Source organism: Schistocerca piceifrons, chromosome 1 (assembly GCF_021461385.2).
Source record: "Schistocerca piceifrons isolate TAMUIC-IGC-003096 chromosome 1, iqSchPice1.1, whole genome shotgun sequence".
Lineage (NCBI taxonomy): Eukaryota > Metazoa > Arthropoda > Insecta > Orthoptera > Acrididae > Schistocerca > Schistocerca piceifrons.
Genome location: NC_060138.1, coordinates 659,010,650 through 659,035,878, shown reverse-complemented (window position 1 = coordinate 659,035,878; position 25,229 = coordinate 659,010,650). Strand labels below are relative to the sequence as shown.

The following is a 25,229-nucleotide window of genomic DNA, read 5'->3' as shown; positions in this document are numbered from 1 at the left end:
AGCTGAACGGAATGGACAGTGTCTTGAAAGGAGGGTATAAGATGAATATCAACAAAAGCAAAACGAGGATAATGGAATGTAGTCTAATTAAGTCGGGTGATGCTGAGGGAATTAGATTAGGAAATGAGACACTTAAAGCAGTAAATGAGTTTTGCTATTTGGGGAGCAAAATAACTGATGATGGTTGAAGTAGAGAGGATATAAAATGTAGACTGGCAATGGCAAGGAAAGCGTTTCTGAAGAAGAGAAATTTGTTAACATCATGTATTGATTTAAGTGTCAGGAAGTCATTTCTGAAACTATTTGTATGGAGTGTAACCATGTATGGAAGCGAAAGGTGGACGATAAATAGTTTAGAGAAGAAGAGAATAGAAGCTTTTTAAATGTGGTGCTACAGAAGAATGCTGAAGATTAGATGGGTAGATCACATAACTTATGAGGAGGTATTGAATAGAATTGGAGAGAAGAGAAATCTGTGGCACAACTTGACTAGAAGAAGGGATTGGTTGATAGGGCATATTCTGAGGCATCAAGGGATCACTAATTTAGCATTGGAGGGCAGCGTGGAGGGTAAAAATCGTAGAGGGAGACCAAGAGATGAATACACTAAATAGATTCAGAAGGATGTAGGTTGCAGTAGGTACTGGGAGATGAAGAAGTTTGCACAGGATGGAGCAGCATGGAGAGCTCCATCATCCAGTTTCTGGACTGAAGACCACAACAACAACAATACAAAGCAAAGTGTAATGAATACAATAAATAAACAAAAGAACAAAAGGGGGTTATGACCAAGAAATTTCCAAGGAAATGAGTCTGTGCCTACCAAAAAATCTTAGGCATGGAGATTTTAGAAGTGAAAATAAGATTTCAGTTTCAACAATATTCATCTAGTGTTTCATAATGAGAGCACTTAATGACTTCCAACAAACTTAAAACAATTTCAAACCTTTCCTAAACATTTTCTGGCCTATGTGGTTAAAGGCAAATATTTAACACATCAACTCATCTGTAACGTAAACAGTTAAAAAATAATCAATTTTTGAAAATTTAATGTGACTGGATAAATGAAAAATCTACTCACCAATAAATAAAAGAGCTTGTTTTGTCTTGTACACATGAAATTGAGCTACAAAACTTCTTAAAATCACAAATGCAAGCAGCTACAGTGAGATTCTGTAATACTAGCTAACAGCACACAGGCAGACATTGAAAACCACAAATAAATATGATTTTCTGACCAATACCGCAAACCAGGTGCAAAGAGAGGCACCATTCCCTTCCCCCACGACCACCTAATGTCAGCCTGGACTGGAGCACCTTATCCACACACTTCATCAGGGCTTCAAATGCATTTCGTTGTCATGTTCTGAAATGAGGAACAGTCTTCTCACTGTTCTGAAAGTAATATTCTGCTGCCCACCCAACCTATGAAAAGTTTGGTTCAACCTCTTGCTGGATATGCCTGTGAAAGACCCGGGTGCAAGACCATTTCTATACACCCATCAGTCTGATCACAGATTGGGCCACCTGTGATAAAAATCATGATATACCAACTCTTAGAATGAAGGCTTTCACAGCAGGTCATGTATGGACCACGGCATCTCAGCCCGAAGGTGTTAAGGTATGCCAACTCTGTTGTAATTTCTGCTGAGTCCTTTGTACAGATAAAACCACCAACCAGCTGTCCACCAAATGAATGGCCACTGCCAAGCTGTGTCAAAACAGGCTTGACTCCAGTAGCCACTGCACAATCCATGCTGCCTGGGTCCTCTCTTCCAACACCAGCTTCTCGTAATTACATAGCTGGGAATTATCCTCCTAACACATCCTTTCGTCTCATAACCTATCTGGCCTCAGTCTCCATTAGCCATGTCTCTCACTTAACTCCATTAGTCTTCATCTACATTCTTTTCTCTGTAATCACCCTTTTCCACTGTTTTCTCTCTCTGTCCCTCACAAATCATCTACATCTACATCTACGTGACTACGCTGCATTTCACATTTAAGTGCTTGGCAGAGGGTTCATCGAACCACAATCATACTATCTCTCTACCATTCCACTCCCGAACAGCGCGCGGGAAAAATGAACACCTAAACCTTTCTGTTCGAGCTCTGATTTCTCTAATTTTATTTTGATGATCATTCCTACCTATGTAGGTTGGGATCAACAAAATATTTTCGCATTCAGAAGAGAAAGTTGGTGACTGAAATTTCGTAAATAGATCTCGCAGCGACGAAGAACGTCTTTGCTTTAATGACTTCCATCCCAACTCGCGTATCATATCTGCCACACTCTCTCCCCTATTACGTGATAATACAAAACGAGCTGCCCTTTTTTGCACCCTTTCGATATCCTCCGTCAATCCCACCTGGTAAGGATCCCACACCGTGCAGCAATATTCTAACAGAGGACGAACGAGTGTAGTGTAAGCTGTCTCTTTAGTCGACTTGTTGCATCTTCTAAGTGTCCTGCCAATGAAACGCAACCTTTGGCTCGCCTTCCCCACAATATTATCTATGTGGTCTTTCCAACTGAAGTTGTTCATAATTTTAACACCCAGGTACTTAGTTGAATTGACAACCTTGAGAATTATACTACTTATCGAGTAATTGAATTCCAACGGATTTCTTTTGGAACTCATGTGGATCACCTCACACTTTTCGTTATTTAGTGTCAACTGCCACCTGCCACACCATACAGCAATCTTGTCTAAATTGCTTTGCAACTGATACTGGTCTTCGGATGACCTTACTAGACGGTAAATTACAGCATCATCTGCGAACAACCTAAAAGAACTGCTCAGATTGTCACCCAGGTCATTTATATAGATCAGGAACAGCAGAGGTCCCAGGACGCTTCCCCAGGGAACACCTGATATCACTTCAGTTTTACTCGATGATTTGCCGTCTATTACTACAAACTGCAACCTTCCTGACAGGAAATCACAAATCCAGTCGCACAATTGAGATGATACCCCATAGGCTCGCAGCTTGATTAGAAGTCACTTGTGAGGAACGGTGTCAAAAGCTTTCCGGAAATCTAGAAATACGGAATCAACCTGAGATCCCCTGCTGATAGCGGCCATTACTTCGTGAGAATAAAGAACTAGCTGCGTTGCACAAGAACGTTTTTTTCTGAAACCATGCTGATTACGTATCAATAGATCGTTCCGTTCAAGGTGATTCATAATGTTTGAATACAGTATATGCTTCAAAACCCTACTGCAAACCGACGTCAATGATATAGGTCTGTAGTTCGATGGATTACTCCTACTACTCTTCTTAAACACTGGTGCGACCTGCGCAATTTTCCAATCTGTAGGTACAGATCTATCGGTGAGCGAGCAGTTGTATATGATTGCTAAGTAGGGAGCTATTGTATCAGCGTAATCTGAAAGGAACCTAATCAGTATACAATCTGGACCTGAAGACTTGCCCGTATCAAGCGATTAGAGTTGCTTCGCAACCCCTAGGGTATCTACTTCTAAGAAACTCATGGTAGCAGCTGTTCGTGTTTCAAATTCTGGAATATTCTATTCGGCTTCCCTGGTGAAGGAATTTCGGAAAACGGCGATCAATAACTCCGCTTTAGCGGCACAGTCGTCGGTAACAGTACCATCAATCCTCCACTTCATCATGTGATTTCTCCTACCAGTACACAGGCTTGCTCACTGGTGCTGCAATCCCTATTCTGTTCCTTTGCTGTCCCTCTTCCACTTATCAGCCTCCCTTCCCCTCTCAACCTCATTGCACCACTTGAACCAACACAACCCCTCACTCAAGACAGAAAACAGCAAAAAGACAATGTAGCCATGGATGTGTAGGTGTGTCTTTGTTAGTTCCAAAGGAGGATATTGTGTGAAAGCTGAGCATCATTTAAGTCCTATGTGTATTTACTGACCAATCTCTCCTCAATTATAAGGTGAGTGGTTACCACTACTCTTTCCAAAATGTGAAATGTTTTCCACCCAGGACTTTCCAATATTATTGAAATAAAATAAAAAAAATACTTGTAGTTAAATCAGGTGACAATGGAGAGCTGAGAAAGGCATTTCTGATTGCTGACCAACCACAATCATGAACACCATGAAGTCAGCGACTAATGCCAACAACTTTGCAACTCCTTGGTATGTTGTACTGTTATAAAACACTAATGTGATTGCAACTACCTCCATCAACTTTCTGCTCTGCTGGTAGACAGTGGGAACTTATGTGAGAAAAAATATTTTACTATGGGTTTCTCCATATGACTAAAAATGTTCATCAGTATCAAGCTGAAAAACTGCTTCAGTCATTTGCAGGTTATCCAGTCCAAAATTTTATGCCTGACTGGTTGGTTGGTTTGGAGTGAAAGGGACTAAAATGCAAGGTCATCAGTCCCTTCATCCATCAAGTAGCAAAAGCCAAATCCTAGAAAGCCTAAGTGTAACTGTGAAAAATTACAACTTTCCAAATGGTTTATGTATTTTAACTAAGGCATCGGTTTATAAATGTTGTTAATTGTTATAAATATTGGATTGAGTGAATAAAAAATTGACATATTACAATACAAAATACAGAGGTGTTCATATACAATAGTCTACTCTGAGTCCTCAACTTCAAGTCAAGAGACACACTTTACAATTTTTTTCTGAATGTGTGTTACACACATGTTTATGACACTGTCCACAATACTGTTTTGGTTTACTTAGACTGTTGTACTTCTGCTTCTTTGTTTTAGTTTCTCTTACACAAATATGGCACCAACGTTTCCCTGCAGGAGGCTGACGTGCATCTGTTGTCACTTCTTAGATTTTCTTTTGTAGAATACTCTCCATTGATTGAACAATTTGGTTATATAACCCTCTTGCATTGGCTCTTCTTTCTTCTACCTGCAATTTCACTAGTTCCATCCCAGCTTGCAGAAGATAAAGTTTCCATTTGTTGTGTTTCTTTTCATTCCATCTTGGATGTTGCTGGAAGAATTTGGTGGTTGCATTGATAGCACAAATGTCGATGAGAGAGTAAAATACAGATAGAGGCCAGCTCATTGTTCCCCTCTTGCAGGTGTAGGTACCAATTCCACCTTTAGTGGAATTATAATATGCATTTATCTCAGTTTTATTCTTCTCTCCTCCAAAAGTGTCTTTATCTTGGTGCATTGTTGACAACATCAGCAAGTTTTTACTTGGTTTCGTTTTTGCTATGTAGGACACCAGAGTTACTGGGGGCCTACCTGTTGATGGGTCTGTGAACAAGAACACTGATGAATATAGCTCTTGATTTGACGTGTTCTTCATTATGTCTGGAATATGCTTCCTGTCTGACTGGAGAGTTCCTACTGTAGTAACTTTGTAGTCTTGGTATAACTCTTCCACCAAATCCACCGACGTGTAGTATCGGTCTGTAGTAATATTTCGTCCAGTATTTTTCACAAGTGCTACCAGATGTTTGACGACAGCTGCTGAACCGCGTTCTTCTTTCAACAAATTCTGAACATTACCTGCCAGAGTTCCATATTCTAGACGTATCTGTCAACTGCATTGGACATCTTGCGTATAAGGATGCCATACTTGCCCAGTTTATCCTTCATAAATATTTTAAAGGGGCAGCGCCCTCTAAACAAGCTGAGCACCTCATCAATGGTGAGGTGGACCCTTGGTTTATACAGTAATGGAAACCTATCATTCACTTTGTTGAAAACATCACGGATTGCTGTGAACTTGTCTGCTTCCCTTCTTAGCTGGTGGGTACTTTTGTCATCAAACCTTATGATTGCAATAAGTTCCTTGAAATGTTCTCTTGCCATAATACCCCGTTAAACTGGCCGACTCATTAGGTCTGACCAAAGATCGTGTACACTGACAGAATTGTCCTTATTTGCCTCCATAAGTATCAGGATTCCTATAAAGGCATACAACTCTCTCTCATTAGTCGAAGTAACATTTCTCCTAACTGCCTCTTCATTTGAATGTTTTACTATAACATCCATGATGTCAGGCGTAAGAAGTAACTTCAAGGCTTCTCCAGGTGAATGGCAAACACCAGCTGGAGTTACTCCTGCCTGCTCTCTTACTATATTAGCAACAGACCTCTGAGGAATTCTAGGCTGTGTGGTTACATACCTTCTTTCAGACTTGGCCACAATAACATCCTGATGGTCACTGCCTGAAGCTGCGCTATCTTCATCTTCTCTAACATCCACATCACTTTTCCGATCTGAATCATACTCCATAACACCATCCTCATATTCACTTTCACTCCCCGAGTCAGAATCTTCATCTAAAATTTCATTCAGAACTCTTTCTAAAGATGAGTCACGTATTCTTTTAGTCGTTTATAAGTCTGGGTGCGAACAGTAGGGAACTGCACTAACTCACTGCAAGTTTACAAGATAAATAACAGCTGACTGACATCAACAATCACTTCCTCTGAAAGTAAACCAACTGTTGTGAATATCAAGAATACCAACTAACAAGAAACTAACTTGCATTGTTATATGAAATCCTACTAAGGGAAATTTTCTATAGCATGGAAGCCTAAGGAAAGCGTACATGGATGAATAGAACCCATCTTCGCACGCAAAATATCTGCTAAGTTGGCGCGGTAAGATGGCACCTCAAAGTAGCCAAATTACGGCGGTCTATGAGTAAGTGAACCAGCGCCAGGAGGGCTCTGCATTGGCAGTGAGGGGGATCCTCATGTCGGAGAATGTGGCCACAGATATCAGCGAGTAGCTCTGGTGGCCTACTGTAAGAGGTGCAACAGAAGGAGGCATCATTGGCAGAGAAGGCCATGACATTACAAATGTAGCGTACGATTGTGACATCTGTCTGGGATTAAGATGCTCATACTTTTTCTGGCCTCTTGATATGTGAGCTTGTCTAGGATCTTATACTCCTGAATTTTCTTCTCAGACTTAAAAACAGAGCAGTCTGGGGAGCAGGGAGAGTGGAGCTCACTATAGTTTGCACAGATGGGGGGGGGGGGGGGGGGGGCCACAAGGAACATTTGCGTGCAGCGGATGTCCACAATCCCTACAGACAGGGTGAGCAGTGCTATGGGAAGACAAGTCCGACCTTCATATACCTGAACCATCGCATAGGAGGAGCAATATAGAGTTTCATGTCACACTGGTAGACCATCACCTTGACCTTCTCAGGCAATGTATCACCCTCAAAAGCCAAGATGAAGGCCTCAGTAGCATCTCTGTTTTCCTTTGGTCCCCTTTGGACACTACAGATGAATGGACACTACAGATGAAGTTCACACCCTGTCACTCTATGTTGGCCCGCAGCTCATCATCACATTGCAGAAGGAGGTCACAGTGAAAGATGATGGCTCGGACCATACTGAGACTCTTGTGGGGAGTGACAGTCATGGGTATGTAACCTCAGTTTCCACAAGAGAGCAGTGCCTCTTACTGGAAAGGAGATTGCATTTTAATGAGGAGGGAACCGCTTTTCCTCTCAGAGCCGGCTGCAACTTCCCCGTATTTGTCCTCAATGTTTTCCACAAAAAATAAGGCTTTTTGGTTAACAAAGAGTCCCCGCAGATCAGGTGTTGGAGGAAGGATTTTGCTCTTTGTTGTCTACTCCTGTATTTCTTCCATGGTGTGGCAAGGGAAGGGAACATGTTGGGATCGTACTTTGTTGCACCATACGAGGCCTTTCCATTTGAAGAGATTGCTGAGGCCATGTTATCACCAGTGGGAGGCAGTTTAAGTTGCTTCATGTGTGAACTATCAGCCATGGTGCCACCCACTACAAAAGGGGGCTCTCCCCCAAGGGCGCCACCCAGGCAAAGAAATGGCTACGTGGCCAGTGATCCTTTGTCGGCAGTCCCCTGTCGGCAGTCCCCATGCTCCAGTCATGACAGGCACATACTCCAAGGCATATGTGGGAAGTGTGCGGTGCAGGAACCAATACTGCAATCCCTGTGCGGTCAGAGAGTTACCATTGTGCAGGTACTTGAAGGCTTCCCACCATGAGATACTGTGGCAACAGGAAGGCTCTGCGTAGAAGGTGAAGATAGCACCGGGAGTGCAACTAGAAATCAAGGCCAAATTCGTGAACAAGTCCAAGAAGGGTCTAAACCACAAGGACCATCCGACAGAAAGTCAGAGGAGGTAAAAGATAGTCAAAGTGTAGGTTTGCAGCACAGAAAGATAAAGGCTGGGTCCCATGGTAGCCGAGCACATACTCACCACAGAACGGTAAGCTCCCAGGCAAATTTTTTGATCAAAACAGTATAGACAAAGATTTTTAAATTGTAATTATTAGTTTCAGTTAATTTAGTGTATTCTCAGATCTAAAATACACATTGACATTTGCTGTAATCAGTTTCTGCTAGTGTGTCATTACTGTGTTTCAATATTTATGATCATAATTGCAGCATCATACGTCTACGGACAGGCTGTCAAGAACAAAATTTTCATTATCTTTTACAGCATCGTGTGCCTGCAAAGAAATTCTGCAATTGTGCATAAAGAAAATCACACAGGTGTTGGTTGTCATCTAAGGGTGCTGTGTGCGTGTTGGAGCTCTGGAAGAAATGGAGGATGCCCCAGGTGGAAGAGTAACCCAAACTAATAGAAGGCGAGTGAAATGAGACAGACAAATTGTAGACAAGACGAGACACCAGAACAAGAACAACAACCTATATGGCAATAAGGTGCTATGCAAAGCCTTTGCCACAATGATGACAAATAGGCCAAGAGCAGCAGAGAGACAAATCCAATACATGATCAAAGAGCGTAAACAGGTGTCAAGCAAGGTAGTTATCAAGCAGTCCTAGTACAACAAAGATAGATGTGACAGCTGTGAGTCCCTCTGACAGCCATCTAAATCCATCTCCTCTGGTGGGCATTCAACCTCCTTAGTGCCCACTAACAGATCCCCCCCCAAACCCTACACCCAACAAAAACAGGCACATATGGGTGGAAATGGCCCAGACTGTGCTGTGAGGGGGAGGGGGGGCAGTGTGGGTGGGAGAAAGATGTATTGTCGAAACCCAGTTGCTCTGATTGCCGGTTGCGGCCAGAGAGGATGTTCAGCAGTGTCCATTGTGACACCACTGGAGGTGAGAGCACTGGAGGGTTATCCCAATCCTTATGTACGCAGAATGTTGTGCCAGTCAAGCTATGGAGGGTCACTGGCAGTCACCAGTGGCACTGCTCCTGTGGTCTCCTGGTCACTGGATGGCAGCGGGGGAGGCAGTGGATGACCTGCGCTCAAGGCTGGAGGTGGTCTTGGTGGTGACACTCGAGCCCCTGACCGTGGGTCTCTACTACCATCACCAGTGTCCAACCCTCAGTACTCCCACAGGAGAAGGTCCACACAGCCATATCAGGTGCGTAATGCTGAGATAGCCATGAGGAGAGTGTGGGAGGGGTTGGCGTCATCAGAGTATAAAGCAGGGCCAGCAGTTGCCACCTGTGAAGCAGCTTGGCAGGGCTACAACCGTCAATCGGACGTGGTGCAATAGGTACTCAAACGCAGGGTGAGGGATAATGGAGAGGCAGATTATTTGACAGCTTCCTTCATTTGTTGCTTAAAGGTCTGAATGAGATGTTCCACTTGACCATTTGCGGAATGATGGAACAGATAGCAGAGTACATGTTTTTTGCCAGTGGCCAAACAGAACCCTTAGAATGCAGACACCATGAATTGCGGCCCATTATTGGAGACCAAAGTGTGAGGTAACCTTTCAATGGCCAAACCCTGTGCGCAGGCAGTGGGAGCAACGTTGATCATGTGGACACCTTCTGTACCACATATGGGTAGTTTAAATAGGCATCCACGATGAGCAACTACTTTGACCCCAAAAATGGGCCCACAAAATTGAGGTCGATACAGTCCCAGAGACAGTGGGGTGCAGGCTAGGGAGCAGATGATTGTGGTGGTACTGCTCGGTGCTGGGCACACCCTTCAGCCATGGACCACACTCTTGACATCGCTATTGATACCCTGCCAGTATACGTATCAGCAACCCAACACCATCATGTCGAACATTCCCCAATGTTCTTGGAGCAGCAAGCACAGGACTGACTTCTACAATTTGGCTGGAAGGATTACCTGATTGTGTCTGTCTCAGTATTCAAAAGAATGACTCATTGAGAACTGAGAGCCTGTGGCAACTGGGTTTCCAAGGATTCAGCATGGTTGCCAACCAGTGGATGAGTCAGGTTGGCCGCCACAGATCACCTATTGCCAAACCTGCTGCAGAGTGGTTTGTGGTGTGTGGCAGTGGTGATATGTGTGATCATGATGGGGAAACCAGCCCACATATAGTGTCGTACAGTATTGATGCAGAAGCTGAGGACCCCATGTTGGTCAAAACACAGGGCTGGGTAGATGTAACAAGGTGCTGGCATTAGAATGTTGTGCAAGGGCTTAAGCCAGCTGGTATAATTGTATGCACTCTGGAACAATGCCCAATGCTGGAGGTAGAGAGGTGTTCACTCTGGGATGTTGGATTGGGGTTAGAATAATGTAACCAAGAGTTTGTTATTTGTAATTAGAGATAACTTTGTCCTGAAAAGGTAGACATGAATTTTTTAAATGGTAAACATTATCACCAATGCCTCCTTTTCGATCTGTGAGAAATTGCTCTGTGCAGGTGTCAACAACCTGGATTCGTATGCAATTGGCTGTTCAGAGCCATCCTTTTTCCTGTACGTCAGAAATGTCCCAATGCTACAGGCGAATGCAGCATGCATTGGCTGCCAAAAGCAATGGACATTCTGGAGAGAATGGCATGAAACAAGGGGCAGATTTGATCACGGTTTGTAATTGGGTAGAGGTCTGGTCACATGCAGGGGTCCAGTTGTAGGGAACCTCTTTTGTGCATTGTGGGCTGCTTGGAGTAGGAATTTGGAGTAAAAACTGCCTTCAGCCAAAACACATGCAGTTCAGGTACGTTCCTTGGCAGGTAAGGAAATTGATGGAGGAGACATTTCGATCGGTAGACCTGATTCCATCTTTGGCTAACCAATGCCCCAAATACTCCACTGCTGGGTGAAAAAATCTATACTTCTCCAAATGATGCAGACCAGCATCTGGCAGAGTTGTAAAGAGGGAGCAGAGATTTTGTAAATGCTCCAAGCAGGAGGGTCCCGTAAGAATAGGATCATTCAGATAATTCACAGATGGAATTGCAGTGTCAGTTGTTCCCGATACCTTTGAAAAATTGCTGGAGCTGAGGCAATGCCAAATGGAAGTCGCTTCTACTTAGATAATCCAAAGGGCATACTGAAGACAACAATGTTCTGGGATGTCTCATTTAAAGGCTATTGAAGGTGAGCATCAGTAAGGTCGATCTCGGAGTAGTATTCCCTAACAACTAGTTTGTGAAGAAGTTCTTCTGTCCGAAGTATAGGACAAGTTTTAACCAGCAATTGAGCAATAATGGTAGCCTTGAAATCCCCACATAAAGAGAACAATTGGGCTTCTTGAGTACGATGAAGGGGGTTGAGCCCATACACTAGATTTCACAGGCTCAACAACTCCAGGAAACTGGAGACAACGAAACTCCTACTTCACTGCAGTATATAAAGCCACTGAAATGGTAAACCGAAGTGTGGCACCAAGTCAAAGGGTGATGTGCACCTGAAAATCCAAAGCACAGCCCAAATCCAGTTGAACAGTGATGTAAATGCCAAGTAAAGATTGTCCAGTTCCTGAAAGGGGACTGCACTGGATACAGCTCTGACTTCATCGCAGATAGTAAACCCAAACAGTGCAAAGACACCAAGGACAAAAATGTTAGCAGCCAATGGGTAGTCGACAAAAAATAACACAATGAGCCATGTAATGTATTTGTAGGCTGCTGTTACCAAGAACTGCCCACCAAGGGCAACAGAACTGTCTCCATAGACCACCAAATGCTGTGAGGGTGCAAACAACTCGGATGAGCCCAGTCATGCATATGTTGTCCAATTTGATGAAATAGATTGTTGCTCCCATGTCCACGTGAAGACAGATGTGCCTGTTATAAACATGGTACGCAAGATGTAACCTCTTCTTGAAATTGTCACCCTGCAGGACTTCTGACTGCAATGCATGTATGGTGTCCTGATGCGCTCGTGGGCCGGGGTGAGTTATGCAGCTATGATACATCGACCAAAGATGCCCTCTTTGCGACAAAGTGTGCAGGACCCCCAGTGATCAGGGCAATCCACCAGGGAGTGAGTGTAAAAATCGCTATGAGCATGAAGGGAGTGGTCTCTGAGATCTGCAATGAGAAACTCAGAAGCCACAGTGACTTAAGACAGGGAGGAATCACACTGGTGCTGCAACTTGGGGCTGTCCTTTCCTGCAGTGTGAAAGTGAAGCGTGTGGAGGTGCCCCAACAGCCACATCTTGTCGCCTCACCATGAGTTGTTTGTCAGCAGACTGTCCAATTTTGAACGAGTATGCGATGTGCAAAATGTCCCCCAATGAGGAGTTATTTAGTTTCAACACTGCAGTGCAGACCTCCAGATCCGTGCAAGTTGGACCACCACATCACAAATCAAAGAATCCACATACGAAGCAAATGAAATCACATTTGTGGCTGAGACCTTGCAAGTCAGTGAACCATGAGTGGTATGACTGTCCTGGTTGCTTATGGTATTGACAGAACTTGAGCCTGGAGGCAACCACATGGTATCTTTGGGAATAATAGCAGAAAGTGTATCTCCTGAAAGGAGAGTGTGACAGTGTTTGACAGTTAGGCCAACTTTTGGAAGCAAGTTTCTGGTGCAGCACAAGACATAAATATTGATTGTGATACAAGTAAGTGTCCCAGTCCTCCTCAGCACCATCAATAGGCGGAAACAACGGGGGATGTAGCGAAGTGTCAGTAGCAGGAAGTGTTGGAGCCTGATGTATCTCTGCCTTGTGTGCAATGAGTTTGTCCATTTGAAGCTATTATTGTAACAACTCTAATTGGAGCTGCTGCAGCAGGCAAACCAGTATAGCCGCCATGCTACTAAATGATTTCCCTTTTCCTCATCACCAACACTACATCCACAGGTAGCCAGATATCGGTGCAACACTGGAGCCCCAGAAGAAGTGGAGAAACACTAGATGAAGTGGAGAAACACCGGATGAAATGGAGAAACACCGGAAGAAGTGGAGAAACACCGGAAGAAGTGGAGAAACAGAGGAAGCCGCCAGGTGGGAGAACCGGGTGGAGAAGAGTAACCCAAACTAACAGTAGGGGAGTGAAATGTGTAAGACAGACTGCACGCAAGATGACAGACCAGGACAAGGACAAGCAAACTAGATGACATGAGTGATACGCAAAGTCTTTGCCATAATGACGACAATAACACCAAGAACAGCTGAGCAATAAATCCAAGACACAATCAGAGAGAATAACAGGGTGACAAGCAAGTAGTTTTCAAGCAGTCCCAGTACAAAGAAAATAGATGCGACAATATCAACTGTGAGCACTGAACTGTGCTGGGGGGTCTGCCTATCAGCCGTGTGGAACCTTACTGGATGGGTACTCAAGTAGTGAGACGGTGGCGCTCTCGCCATGTGAGCATAGTGCTCCATGGCCACAATGCCACCTAATGGCCATCCAAGTCCATCTCCTTTGGTGGGCACTCAACCACTGTGGCACTCTATAACAGAGTAATAGTGTTCCAAGTCACTGCCTCTAGCTGTCGCAGTTTTCCAACAGATGATGGTAAAACAGACCAGATCACACCAGACCAGACCACACACAATCCTGTGAAGTTTCCAACATAAACAGGAATAGGTTTGCTGGCTGTGCTGATCAGAGAAGTTAATGTGCCCCTTGTAGAGCACAAGGGGTCCTGCTTGTAGTGTACAGCTGATAGTATTTTAGGAACCAACAACAGAACTGATTGGACTCATTCTGCACCGTTCCATATTCCCTCAGCAAAGATGTTAGGAATTGGTCCTCTATGTAACTGTCTGATACCCTTTTATTTAGCTACATTTAAGTTACATTTATCCATATTCAAAGCAAACAGCCAAATATAAAACTGCCAAGTCATTCTGAAACAACCAACAGTCACTCTAAGATCATGATTTAACAACAATAAGCAAAGGTTGGATTGCTACCCAACATATGTGGGAGGCACTGAGTCACAGACAGACATAATGAAAAGAATGCTTGAAATAATTCAGCTTATGGACTTGAGTGTGTTAAAACCATAATTAACATCTGCCACAATTCAACCTACAAGTTTTATGTTACACAATAATGGAAGGGGCTGGGGTTGAGCACACGAGAAGCAGAATTTTTGTTATTTCAGCAAGTAATACAATCAGCAGTCATTTTTGTATCAGTTTGATAACAATGTGTTGCATGTTACATTTAACTGTTAACCTTGTACGTGGTAATCATCACGTGCCACAATACATGATCTGAAGCACATGTTTAGTTGCCCAAATACTGCAAGGGGTAAGTGTGACCAGATACAAATGCAAAAATACAATCTCCACTAACAACAAACTAATCATTTCAGTAGTTAATGGGACAAGGGTCACTTTTATCACCAAAAAGTTCAAATTTCAAATGAAGAGTATTGGCCTGAAGATCTAAGGTTACTTTCCATTTGCATGTGGCTGCTAGAGAAAGCAAACGAGAGAGAGAGAGAGAGAGAGAGAGAGAGAGAGAGAGAGAGAGAGAGAGAGAGAGAGAGAGAGAGGGGGGGGGGGGGGATGGCACAGGGAAATAGGAGATGGGAGGAGGAAAGGGGGGAGAGGGGAGAGGAGAGGGGGAAGAGGGAGAGCATGCGTGCTGTAATCAGTCTAACCTCGTCTTTAGTGTCACTAGGGGTGCAAGACACAAAGTGCTACTACAGTATATTCCTAAACTCTTCACTTAATACTGGTTCTTGAAAATTTATAAGTAGGCTTTGAGGAGATAACTGATTATCTTCAAGCATCTGCCAGTTCAGATTTTTAAGAATCTCCATAATGATCACACATGAGTCAGGTAAACATGTAACCTCTTCTGCTTCTCTTCTTTTTATACATTAAATGTCCCCTGTTAGGCCTATTTAGTATGGGCCCCTATACACTGGAGCAATAATCTAGGCTGGGTCATATGAGTGTTTTGTAAAGAATCTCCTTTTTATATTAATAGCCACAATTAGACACTTGCATTACCTATGACAGCCTGTTTCATATACTCACCAACAGTTACACCCATGTTGTTTCGAGTTCACTGATCCCAAACACGACTCACTGACACTGCAGTCAAAGGATATTATGTTCATGAAGTAGGTACACATTTTACTTTTGTGAACATTTTAAGACATGAACATTAATTAGATATGGCAGTAGTTATGTGGATCACTTTTGCTTCTCTTGTCGTAGCTAGATACCCGTGTAAGCTGTACTTTCTTCCTATCACTGGGCACAGCTTTTTGTTCAAGGGATCTACAGAATATTATGGTTAAAACAAGATGCAACTCAGCTGCAAATTCTGTACAGAATGTGACAGATATTCTATCAGGCACTGGAGGTTTGTTCAATTTTAGTTGTTTCAGTTGTCTCTCAACACCACTGACATTAATATCTATATCACTAATCTTTGCAATGCTGCCATAGTTAAACTGAGGCAGTACTTCTGTATTTTCCTTAATAAAGGAACAGGTAATTTGGAAGAATGCTTGCAAGCAATATATATAGATGGTGCAACTGTCACAGAGTAAGATATTGATTGTGAGGATTGACACACAATGTGCTGCGAAGGAAGTGAATTTTCCGATCCAATTTGAAACTAATATCTCATTTTACGTTAATATCAAAATTCAATAATAATTGTGTCAGTCAGACATATTTAAAATTAGACATGGCTTTCACCATTAGGTATTTCTTATTACTTCTACAAAGTCCAGCAGCTTAATTAACTATGAAATACAAGCTCATTAAAGTTTGAATTAAGCTTCTATATGCTATACATACAATGAATGTTTCAAACAATTTCCTAAATTATATCATGGGGCTAGGTAGGTGGTTGGGTGAAGGTAAGTTTATCAGTTTTTATTGTCAAAAGTAATAACATGTTCAGAGGAGAAGCAAGACTGCTCATTTCAGTTGCAGCAATTAAAGCGTATCTACTGGAAATATGGAAGCGTCCGATCCCGCCCATCTGCTTTGACCCATGACGTCACAATATGGTGGAAACAACCATAAACTACAATTCCAATATGGCGCATATAAAGTCATTACGTACACATTACGAGGACGAAAATACATCGAAAAACACACACACACACACACACACACACACACACACACACACACACACACACACACACACACGTTCCACAAAAAGCCTAATGACACTAATGGGACAAGCGTGGGAAATAGGGGGTTTTTGGGTGGGGGACAAACTAAATATAAACAAATTTAGACACCCACCCACATACAAAACCACGCAAAATGACGATAAAAGCCGACATCACAAAACTTCCCAAATACCACTAAACACAATATCATCTGGAATCGGACACGTCCCTTGACCTATACAGGGTGTTACAAAAAGGTACGGCCAAACTTTCAGGAAACATTCCTCACATGCAAAGAAAGAAGATATGTTATGTGGACATGTATCCGGAAACGCTTACTTTCCATGTTAGAGCTCTTTTTATTACTTCTCTTCAAATCACATTAATCATGGAATGGAAACACACAGCAACAGAACGTACCAGTGTGACTTCTAACACTTTGTTACAGGAAATGTTCAAAATGTCCACCGTTAGCGAGGATACATGCATCCACCCTCCGTCGCATGGAATCCCTGATGCACTGATGCAGCACTGGAGAATGGCGTATTGTATCACAGCCGTCCACAATATGAGCACGAAGAGTCTCTACATTTGGTTGGTTGGTTGGTTGTTTTTGGGGAAGGAGACCAGACAGCGAGGTCATCGGTCTCATCGGATTAGGGAAGGACGGGGAAGGAAGTCGGCCGTGCCCTTTGAAAGGAACCATCCCGGCATTTGCCTGGAGCAATTTAGGGAAATCACGGAAAACCTAAATCAGGATGGCCGGACGCGGGATTGAACTGTCGTCCTCCCGAATGCGAGTCCAGTGTCTAACCACTGCGCCACCTCGCTCGGTCTACATTTGGTACCGGGTTGCGTAGACAAGAGCTTTCAAATGCCCCCATAAATGAAAGTCAAGAGGGTTGAGGTCAGGAGAGTGTGGAGGCCATGGAATTGGTCTGCCTCTATCAATCTATCGGTCACCAAATCTGTTGTTGAGAAGCGTAAGAACACTTCGACTGAAATGTGCAGGAGCTCCATCGTGCATGAACCACATGTTGTGTCGTACTTGTAAAGGCACATGTTCTAGCAGCACAGGTAGAGTATCCCGTATGAAATCATGATAACGTGCTCTATTGAGCGTAGGTGGAAGAACATGGGGCCCAATCAAGAAATCACCAACAATGCCTGCCCAAACGTTCACAGAAAATCTGTGTTGATGACGTGATTGCACAATCGCATGTGGATTCTCGTCACCACACACATGCTGATTCTGAAAATATACAATTTGATCACGTTGGAATGAAGCCTCATCCATAAAGAGAACATTTGCACTATTTTAGGGTTATCATCAAATGCACGAAGAATTGCCTCATCCATTGCAGGTGTCCTCGTCGTTCTAGGTCTTCCCCAGTCACGAGTCATAGGCTGAAATGTTCCGTGCTCCCTAAGACGCCGATCAATTGCTTCAAATGTCTTCCTGTTGGGACACCTTCGTTATGGAAATTTGTCTCGATACAAATGTACCACGCCACGGCTATTGCCCCATGTTAATCCATACATCAGATGGGCATCTGCCAACTCCACATATGTAAACATTGCACTGACTGCAAAACCATGTTCGTGATGAACACTAACCTGTTGATGCTACGTACTGATGTGCTTGATGCTAGTACTGTAGAGTAATGGGTCGCATGTCAACACAAGCACCGAAGTCAACATTACCTTCCTTCAATTGGGCCAACTGGCAGTGAATCGAGGAAGCACAGTACATACTGACTAAACTAAAATGAGCTCTAACATGGAAATTAAGCGTTTCCGGACACATGTCCACATAACATCTTTTCTTTATTTGTGTGTGAGGAATGTTTCCTGAAAGTTTGGCCGTACCTTTTTGTAACATGCTGTATAGCTCAACAGCAGCTCCCGATCCCATAAATTAGGACCTAACACTTCCCTTGACCTATATAGCTCAAAAACATCTCCTGATACCAATACCAACATTCACAGCAACACAATGTGATCAAACACTTCCCTTGACCTGTTATCCTTACGACATCTCCACATACAGCCGTCCATGGTCTGAGACGCCGGAACTTTAAGCAAGCCTCATTTTTTCACGACATACTGAACACTTCACGACTTCATCAAAAAATCTGAATAGCTGAAGGAATTTTATCAGAGACAACGCACTGTCCTTCATCATAGCCACCAACCGAAAACTGTTGACCCTGCCAGTCATATCCATACCTACCAAAGACATAAAAAAAGCAATTTACCAAAATTCACACACAACGCCACACTCGCAAACTAAACCATAAACATCACCTAACACACCACCAGAGAGCACCACCGATCGCATCAAAACGACACCTACAAACACGCCACTCTCACAAACTAAATTCCGCACCATCGTGACGTCACACACCACAACAGCCTTACGTCACAGGTCAAAGCCAACAAGTGGGATCGGACACTTCGGTTGACCCGATCTATTAGGTTCCTGCCAACAGCACCCTCAAAAATTATCTTTACAGTCTTACTTTTTACAATAAATACTCATCCACTTACCAACACTCATCCATTTACCTAGCCCCGTGATTTAATTTAATTTAGAAATTAAAATAATCATTTCAAATATTGATCATCTGAAATGATGATTGCTTAGCAGGCTGTACACACAATCCATATCGATCATCTTTTGTCATTGTAGTTGTCATCACCATAAACATAATCAGTATCTGTTGGTTCAAATGGCTCTGAGCACTATGGGACTCAACTTCTGAGGTCATCAGTCCCCCAGAAATTAGAACTAATTAAACCTAACTAACCTAAGGACATCACACACATCCATGCCCGAGGCAGGATTCAAACCTCCGACCGTAGCAGTCGCGCGGTTCCAGACTGTAGCGCCTAGAACCGCTCGGCCACCCCGGCCGGCTCAGTATCTGTCTCCATACAGACACTCCTCCTATATGTATCTCTTGCAGGCATTCTTCCAAATTACCAAGCAACGGCAAGAGACAGAATTCAGCATTTTTGCTTTTGCTTAGCCGCACTTGATTACAGTTCTGGTGTCATCCACAAGTGTCTAGACACTAACTTTGTTGCCACTTTCTGTATAACCAGATTTGTTTGCGTTTTGTGAGAACTTTCAATAAGATTCTGCTACAGTAGCCACTGAAGGCTTCATGCATTGCCTTTTTTTAATAAACAAATCCATTTCACTTGCAGCCCTATGCTGCGAGACTAAAAAAGGAAATTATGAAAAATATACAATAATTTCCAGCAACGTGTACCAATACACATTATTGTCCTGGATAAGGTCCTTGTGGAGGTGATTTGCCAATGCCTTCCTCCTACCTATTTTTTAGAGTTACACAAGTGTCTTCTTCACTTGTAGTGCAGCAATGAATGTGCACAGAATAAAAGAGAGGGAGAAACATGTACTAATACGTATCCTACTCTTTGCAAATAAAATCAAGGCAACTGTAGAGCTTAACATGCTCAGTCAATAAATTAATATCCTTCAACAGTGTCACATGACCTGATTCTCAAGCATACCTGCTCAAGCTATGGTGTGGTCATATTGTGCTCAGTTCAGTTGGAGCAGTGGAAAAAAATCTACCTATTGCTCCAAGTTCAGCTGACAACATATGCAAGTTTAAAAGCTGAGGTACCGTGCTTTTCATTATGTTTATGTGACTCGACAAGTTGTCTATAGGTTGATGAATAGAGTTCTCTCATATCATAGCTAGCAACAGGATGGAAATGAATTTTATAGGCATAATTACACTAATATATGTACTTATTTAAGCCATAAATTAGGGGATGAATTGTATTACTTTGTAATGTGTACAATGCACCCTGACTGATCAAACTTCTCTAGATTTTGAAAAATTTGCTCCCTGGAATCTGGAGTAGCCTACAGTTTTTATTCCCTGCAGAATTCGCACACTTTTAGAAGTGAGTTCCTGTGGCTGCTTAATCTACATTTATTTACTTTCTTGTATGGTTCCATCACAATGATGGCTTTTGCAAATATATGAACTTTAGCCAATTGTAGCACCCAGTTCTTGTGGGATGTTATCTAACCAACTCACTAATACTTATGTAAAAAATGGCAATTTTGGAGTCTTGGCGCACCCCCCCCCCCCCCCCCCCCCATAAATTTCTGCGAATAACCACCACTCCTAAGTAAAAATGCCATCTGTATTCTCTTGTTAACAGACACTATGGGAACATAGATGGCAATATAACTCATCGTTTAGGTTTTTGCTTTCTTTCCTTAAAAATATAACGGAATACTTAGATTAGTTCCAATCTCCATCAAAACAGCTTACACATCATCGTCATTAATGTTTTCATCCAAGTCGAATTTGTATTGAAAACCCGAACAGCCTCCTCCTTCCACAGTGATGCGCAAATTAGAGCCGTCGCTTGAAATTTCTTTAAGTCTCTTGGTACAACTGGCACTGACGTTGAGAGGTTGACCAGCCGCCGAAGAAAACCACCTGTAAAATATTACCAAGAATGATCAACATTCAAATATACTTTTCTAGCTGTGTTGCATTCCCTTACATTATGCAAAAGAAAAAGGAAATGAATTTCAGTTTCACGCGGGTATAGTTTTCTGAGTAATGGTATCTATTATTTCAAATCTTCATAGGATACATTGAACTTCAGGCACTGCATCAAAAATTGGTTGAGATACTGTGCTTAAAAAGATACCGCTCACAACTACGCATGTATATTATACTCAGACTTCTGAACTCAAACTTTTGAAAGTATTTCACATAACATTAATTTTATTTCGTAGTCAGAGTAAAATTAAAATCGATTCTTAAGTTTATAGTTCACAAAAGTACTCAAAGATAGCGTACACACTGCAGCCACAGCTGGCTGGACAGCAGCACAGTATTCACGCTACCGTATTTTAGACTCGTACGTGTAGCTTAAAGTAGAAAAAATCGTTTTAATTATGTAAAGCAATTATTTAAATACCTTTCTTTTCGGTTTATAAACGTGAAAAATGTTGACTTTCGGCCGTACTTCGAGGATAAACTGTACATCACCAATCTGCCAAATGTCGCCATGTTAGTCGTGACGTATCGAAAGGCATTGTGGGCTTGCTAATTAGAGTGCAGTGAATTTTTATCAAAATCGACCTTCATGGCTGTCAAGAAAGCCTTGTTTTTGGAAGAAATTTTAAGAGTTTTCCTATGCGGTTGACGTACGATTTTGTTACGTGAGTGGGGAGTTGGGTTTGCTGAAGAGTATTGTGTGAGTTGTGGGTCAGACGACGCCAATGTTCACTGGAACCGTAAGGGTACAAATATGCGAGGCTTGCGGGTTGAGACCTACCGATTTTCAAAAGCGGCATAATATGACGTTTGGGAAACCAGATGATCAGCCAACAATAGATCCTTATGTGTCGATAGATGTGGATGAAAGCCATTTGAGTCGCTCGACAACGAAATGCAAGACTTTCGATCCGGTGTGGAACGAATGGTTCGAGCACGACGTGCAGGGCGCCGTCAGCCTAGGGCTGACGGTTTTCCACGATGCTGCAATCCCACCGGACGATTTTGTGGCAAATTGCAGTATTCCTTTTGAAGAACTGCTTCAGAGGAATCGAGATTCAACAGACTTCTGGGTATGAACCGTTCTGTAGCTTGCATGAGAACCACTGTTGATCGAATCTTGCTGCAGCTCTGAGTGATGCACAGCTTTGCTTGAACAGCTGCAGCCATGAAAATTACATAGTTATTGCTTATTACATCAGTTTTAATACGCACGTCTAAATTCTCTCTCTACTGTGCCACGATACTTGTATTATTATAGCATGAGTTAAAAGTATTGAACTCAATACTCATTGATGTATTGTTGCAGATGCGTTCAGACAGAACTGTTGTTAATGATATTGCACCCTGGGTACAGTGTTCCATATCAGAAATGTTTTCAAGGATTTCTCTGTTTTGTATGAAATTAATTAGCCAGCAGTGTAACCCCCATTGTTTCTTATACATATTGGCTTCCATTGTGGTTCTAATAATTTGTCACTGTCATGGCTAGTTAATATTGTATTGGCATAATAAGTTATTATTTCGTAATTATAAACCCTTGATTTACAGTTGGGAAGTTATCCAGAATGCCTCCGCTTCTTCTTGCCTTTTTCAATTAGGTGTTGCTGTTATTTTCTTTGAAATCAAAATGCGACAGTACACCACCTCTCACTGCTGATTACCCTCAACAATGTCAGTTCTATCAAATATGACATTGACATGCTTTATTTCTTATATTTTCTGTGTTTATCAAGAGATTCTTATGCCTAGTTAATTTCTTGGTGTTTTGTCCTTGGTATTAATTCTTTTTAAAATTAAAACCATTTGTGCTTTAAAGAATATTCGCCTTCTGTGAAACCAATTTTTCATTACTTTCCTGTAATTCCATATTTCCAAACCTTTTTGTTTCCCTCCAACTTAAAAAAAGTCTTGTTTAGTGTCAGCTTCCAAGATACATTACATTTTCACCGATTGGAAGTGAACAATACACAATTTTAGTAGTGGCAAGTGCTGTATATCCTGTATGGAGCCACAGAAGTGGATATACCCTATTTCAAAGTCTTTTAGCCATGCATTTAGCATAATTTGGGTATACAATAATTTTGGAAGCCGGTTCAGTTAATTGAAACTCAGGTGGTAACCATTTCACTTATGTTCACTGGAACCGTAAGGGTACAAATATGCGAGGCTTGCGGGTTGAGACCTACCGATTTTCAAAAGCGGCATAATATGACGTTTGGGACACCAGATGATCAGCCAACAATAGATCCTTATGTGTCGATAGATGTGGATGAAAGCCATTTGAGTCGCTCGACAACGAAATGCAAGACTTTCGATCCGGTGTGGAACGAATGGTTCGAGCACGACGTGCAGGGCGCCGTCAGCCTAGGGCTGACGGTTTTCCACGATGTAGTCAGTTTTAATGTTCCATATATAGAGAGATTGAAAATCATTTCCTTTACGACTTTTTTGAGTACCAAATAAACCCATTTATTTTTAATGGTATTGTTTGATATGTTTTGTTGGCAGTAGTCTTAGCCCAGATGATACATTCAGCATCAGGTATCCTGTTTCCATTTTTAATAAATAAAATGGTACTATCAAGTGCTTAATATCCATTTTTGTGTTACAAATGTACTACAGTGCAACAGCTTCTCGAGTACATTGACAAATATAGTTTTTGGTGTGACATGCTCCCTACATTCCTATAGCAGCAATTTTGTTTTGTTTTGTGTTGGGTCTTCAGATGTATATGGAAATTTGCCTTCATGTAAAGTGCCCACAGTGAAGCTGATGCCTTTGCTTTTTGGCTGACTGTTCTGCTTTATTGCCACACAGGTTTGAAGTAAAAAAATTAATGAACATCAAGACCAACAAGAAAAGGTCAAGAGGCCATACAAATAGGCACCTTTGGTTTCCATTTCCTTGAATATACCAGACCAAGGCAGCCATTCAAAACTAACCTCTCAGTGTATTAACAGGTTGTTGTTACATTGCCATTGTGCCAACTGAGATGTGCCATGTGTAACACTGAAAGTGTCTTGAATAACATTTTAGTGTTTACTGAGCAGGGTATCATGCCGAATAAGACACTGGACAAACATTTTAGAGAAGTGAGATCAAATCCCCTCATTCCAGCCAACCAAATTAACTTTTTCCATAATGCCAGGGCTAAATCACTGTCCGAGTAGGTTAACCAAAAAGACTGCAAACCTCGGTTCTAGTGCCCTTAATCCTTTGTTCATGTATTTTTTTTTAACTACCTGTCAGTTGGTAGAACTGTCCGCCCCAGTAGCTGATGGTAAGCATGATGGAATGTCATGCCAAGGGGCGCAGGTTTTGTTCCTGGCTGGGTCAGAGATTTTCTCTGCTCAGGGACTGGGTCTTGTGTTGTCCTAGTCATCATCATCTCATCCTCATCGATACTCAAGTCGCCGATGTGGCCTCAACTCAAAAGACTTGCACCAGGCGAACCGTCTACTCGGCGGGAGGCCCTAGCCACACGACATTTCATTTCAGTTGGGAGAACTGTGTTTTATATGACAATGATATCTTTTTCCAACTGTCTGGAATGTTAAACTTCTAATAAGGTAGACGGCAGAGTGCTGTGCAGTAGCATCATTCTGACACGTATCTCCTATGTGTGCGATAACGTTCATATGAAATTTTTGTTATTCCATTGCAGTGTCCGGTGTGGCTAATGTGTAGCAAAACCAGGAGATAGCAGTGTGTCTATAAGGGGCTCCAATGGAGGAGAAAAAAAATAAATAAAATATGGCGCTTACAGAACGTAGGCAGGTTATTTTGTGAAATATGTGGAAGATCACTATTAGCCAAGCAAGGAAGTCTAATCATAAAATGATTGAGTAATTAAGGAACAACCATAGTGAAGGCTGCAAATAAAATTGGACTACTTTCCAAGAGCTGTTACCTATCCATCTTTATATGTAGCTTATGTTTCATTAGCACTGAATGTGAAGGGATACTGATGAACTAGCTAATGAGACACTACCGTATTTCGTCAATTGGAAGACAGATTATCTGGTGTTCTGTAAAGTAAGGCTGATTACTATTGATCATTTCTGGCTATACATTGTGTAATAGAAATACACAGTCAAGATTGTGCTGAAAGTGTTTAACCATGGCACTTGCAACTTCTTAGTAGTAGAAGTTCTGCACAGGCATTCACTGTTTGTGTATGTCATGTTCCAAAAGTAAGAGCTGTTTGGTCATAAAAAGTATTTATTAAGAAATAACTTCCATCGACGATTTTAGTTTCCTATATACCAGTTTCACTCTTCCAAGTAATCATCATTCACTTCTAAGCACTTTCCATAATGCCGTGCTAGTTTCTTCCAACTCTTGTGCATAGTCTTCCATGTGACAACTCATCTAGTAAACAGCAGCTGCCATCTTCAAACCTTTTTCCACCAAGCTGTTGTTTCAAG

At 42.2% G+C, this 25,229-nt stretch overlaps 2 protein-coding genes across 3 annotated transcripts in view; one reads left to right on the top strand and one right to left on the bottom strand.

The window, feature by feature from the left end:
• The window catches only part of LOC124805464 (iron-sulfur cluster assembly 2 homolog, mitochondrial-like), a 35,967-nt gene extending 14,597 nt beyond the window's left edge, over window positions 1-21,370 (bottom strand). Inside the window, exons 1-3 of one of the 2 annotated variants that reach the window (XM_047266038.1) lie at window positions 21,221-21,370; window positions 20,560-20,730; window positions 15,138-15,194 (exon numbers count right to left, since the gene is read on the bottom strand). In XM_047266038.1, coding sequence (XP_047121994.1) covers window positions 15,138-15,194; window positions 20,560-20,730; window positions 21,221-21,312 — 320 coding nt within the window. In that variant the 5' untranslated portion in view covers window positions 21,313-21,370. The remainder of the gene's footprint in view (window positions 1-15,137; window positions 15,195-20,559; window positions 20,731-21,220) is intronic. The other variant, XM_047266031.1, reaches the window with a different exon arrangement.
• Window positions 21,118-25,229, top strand: part of LOC124805447 (calcium-independent protein kinase C) — a 236,400-nt gene continuing 232,288 nt past the window's right edge. The window contains exon 1 of the mRNA XM_047266011.1: window positions 21,118-21,872. Coding sequence (XP_047121967.1) covers window positions 21,525-21,872 — 348 coding nt within the window. The 5' untranslated portion in view covers window positions 21,118-21,524. The remainder of the gene's footprint in view (window positions 21,873-25,229) is intronic.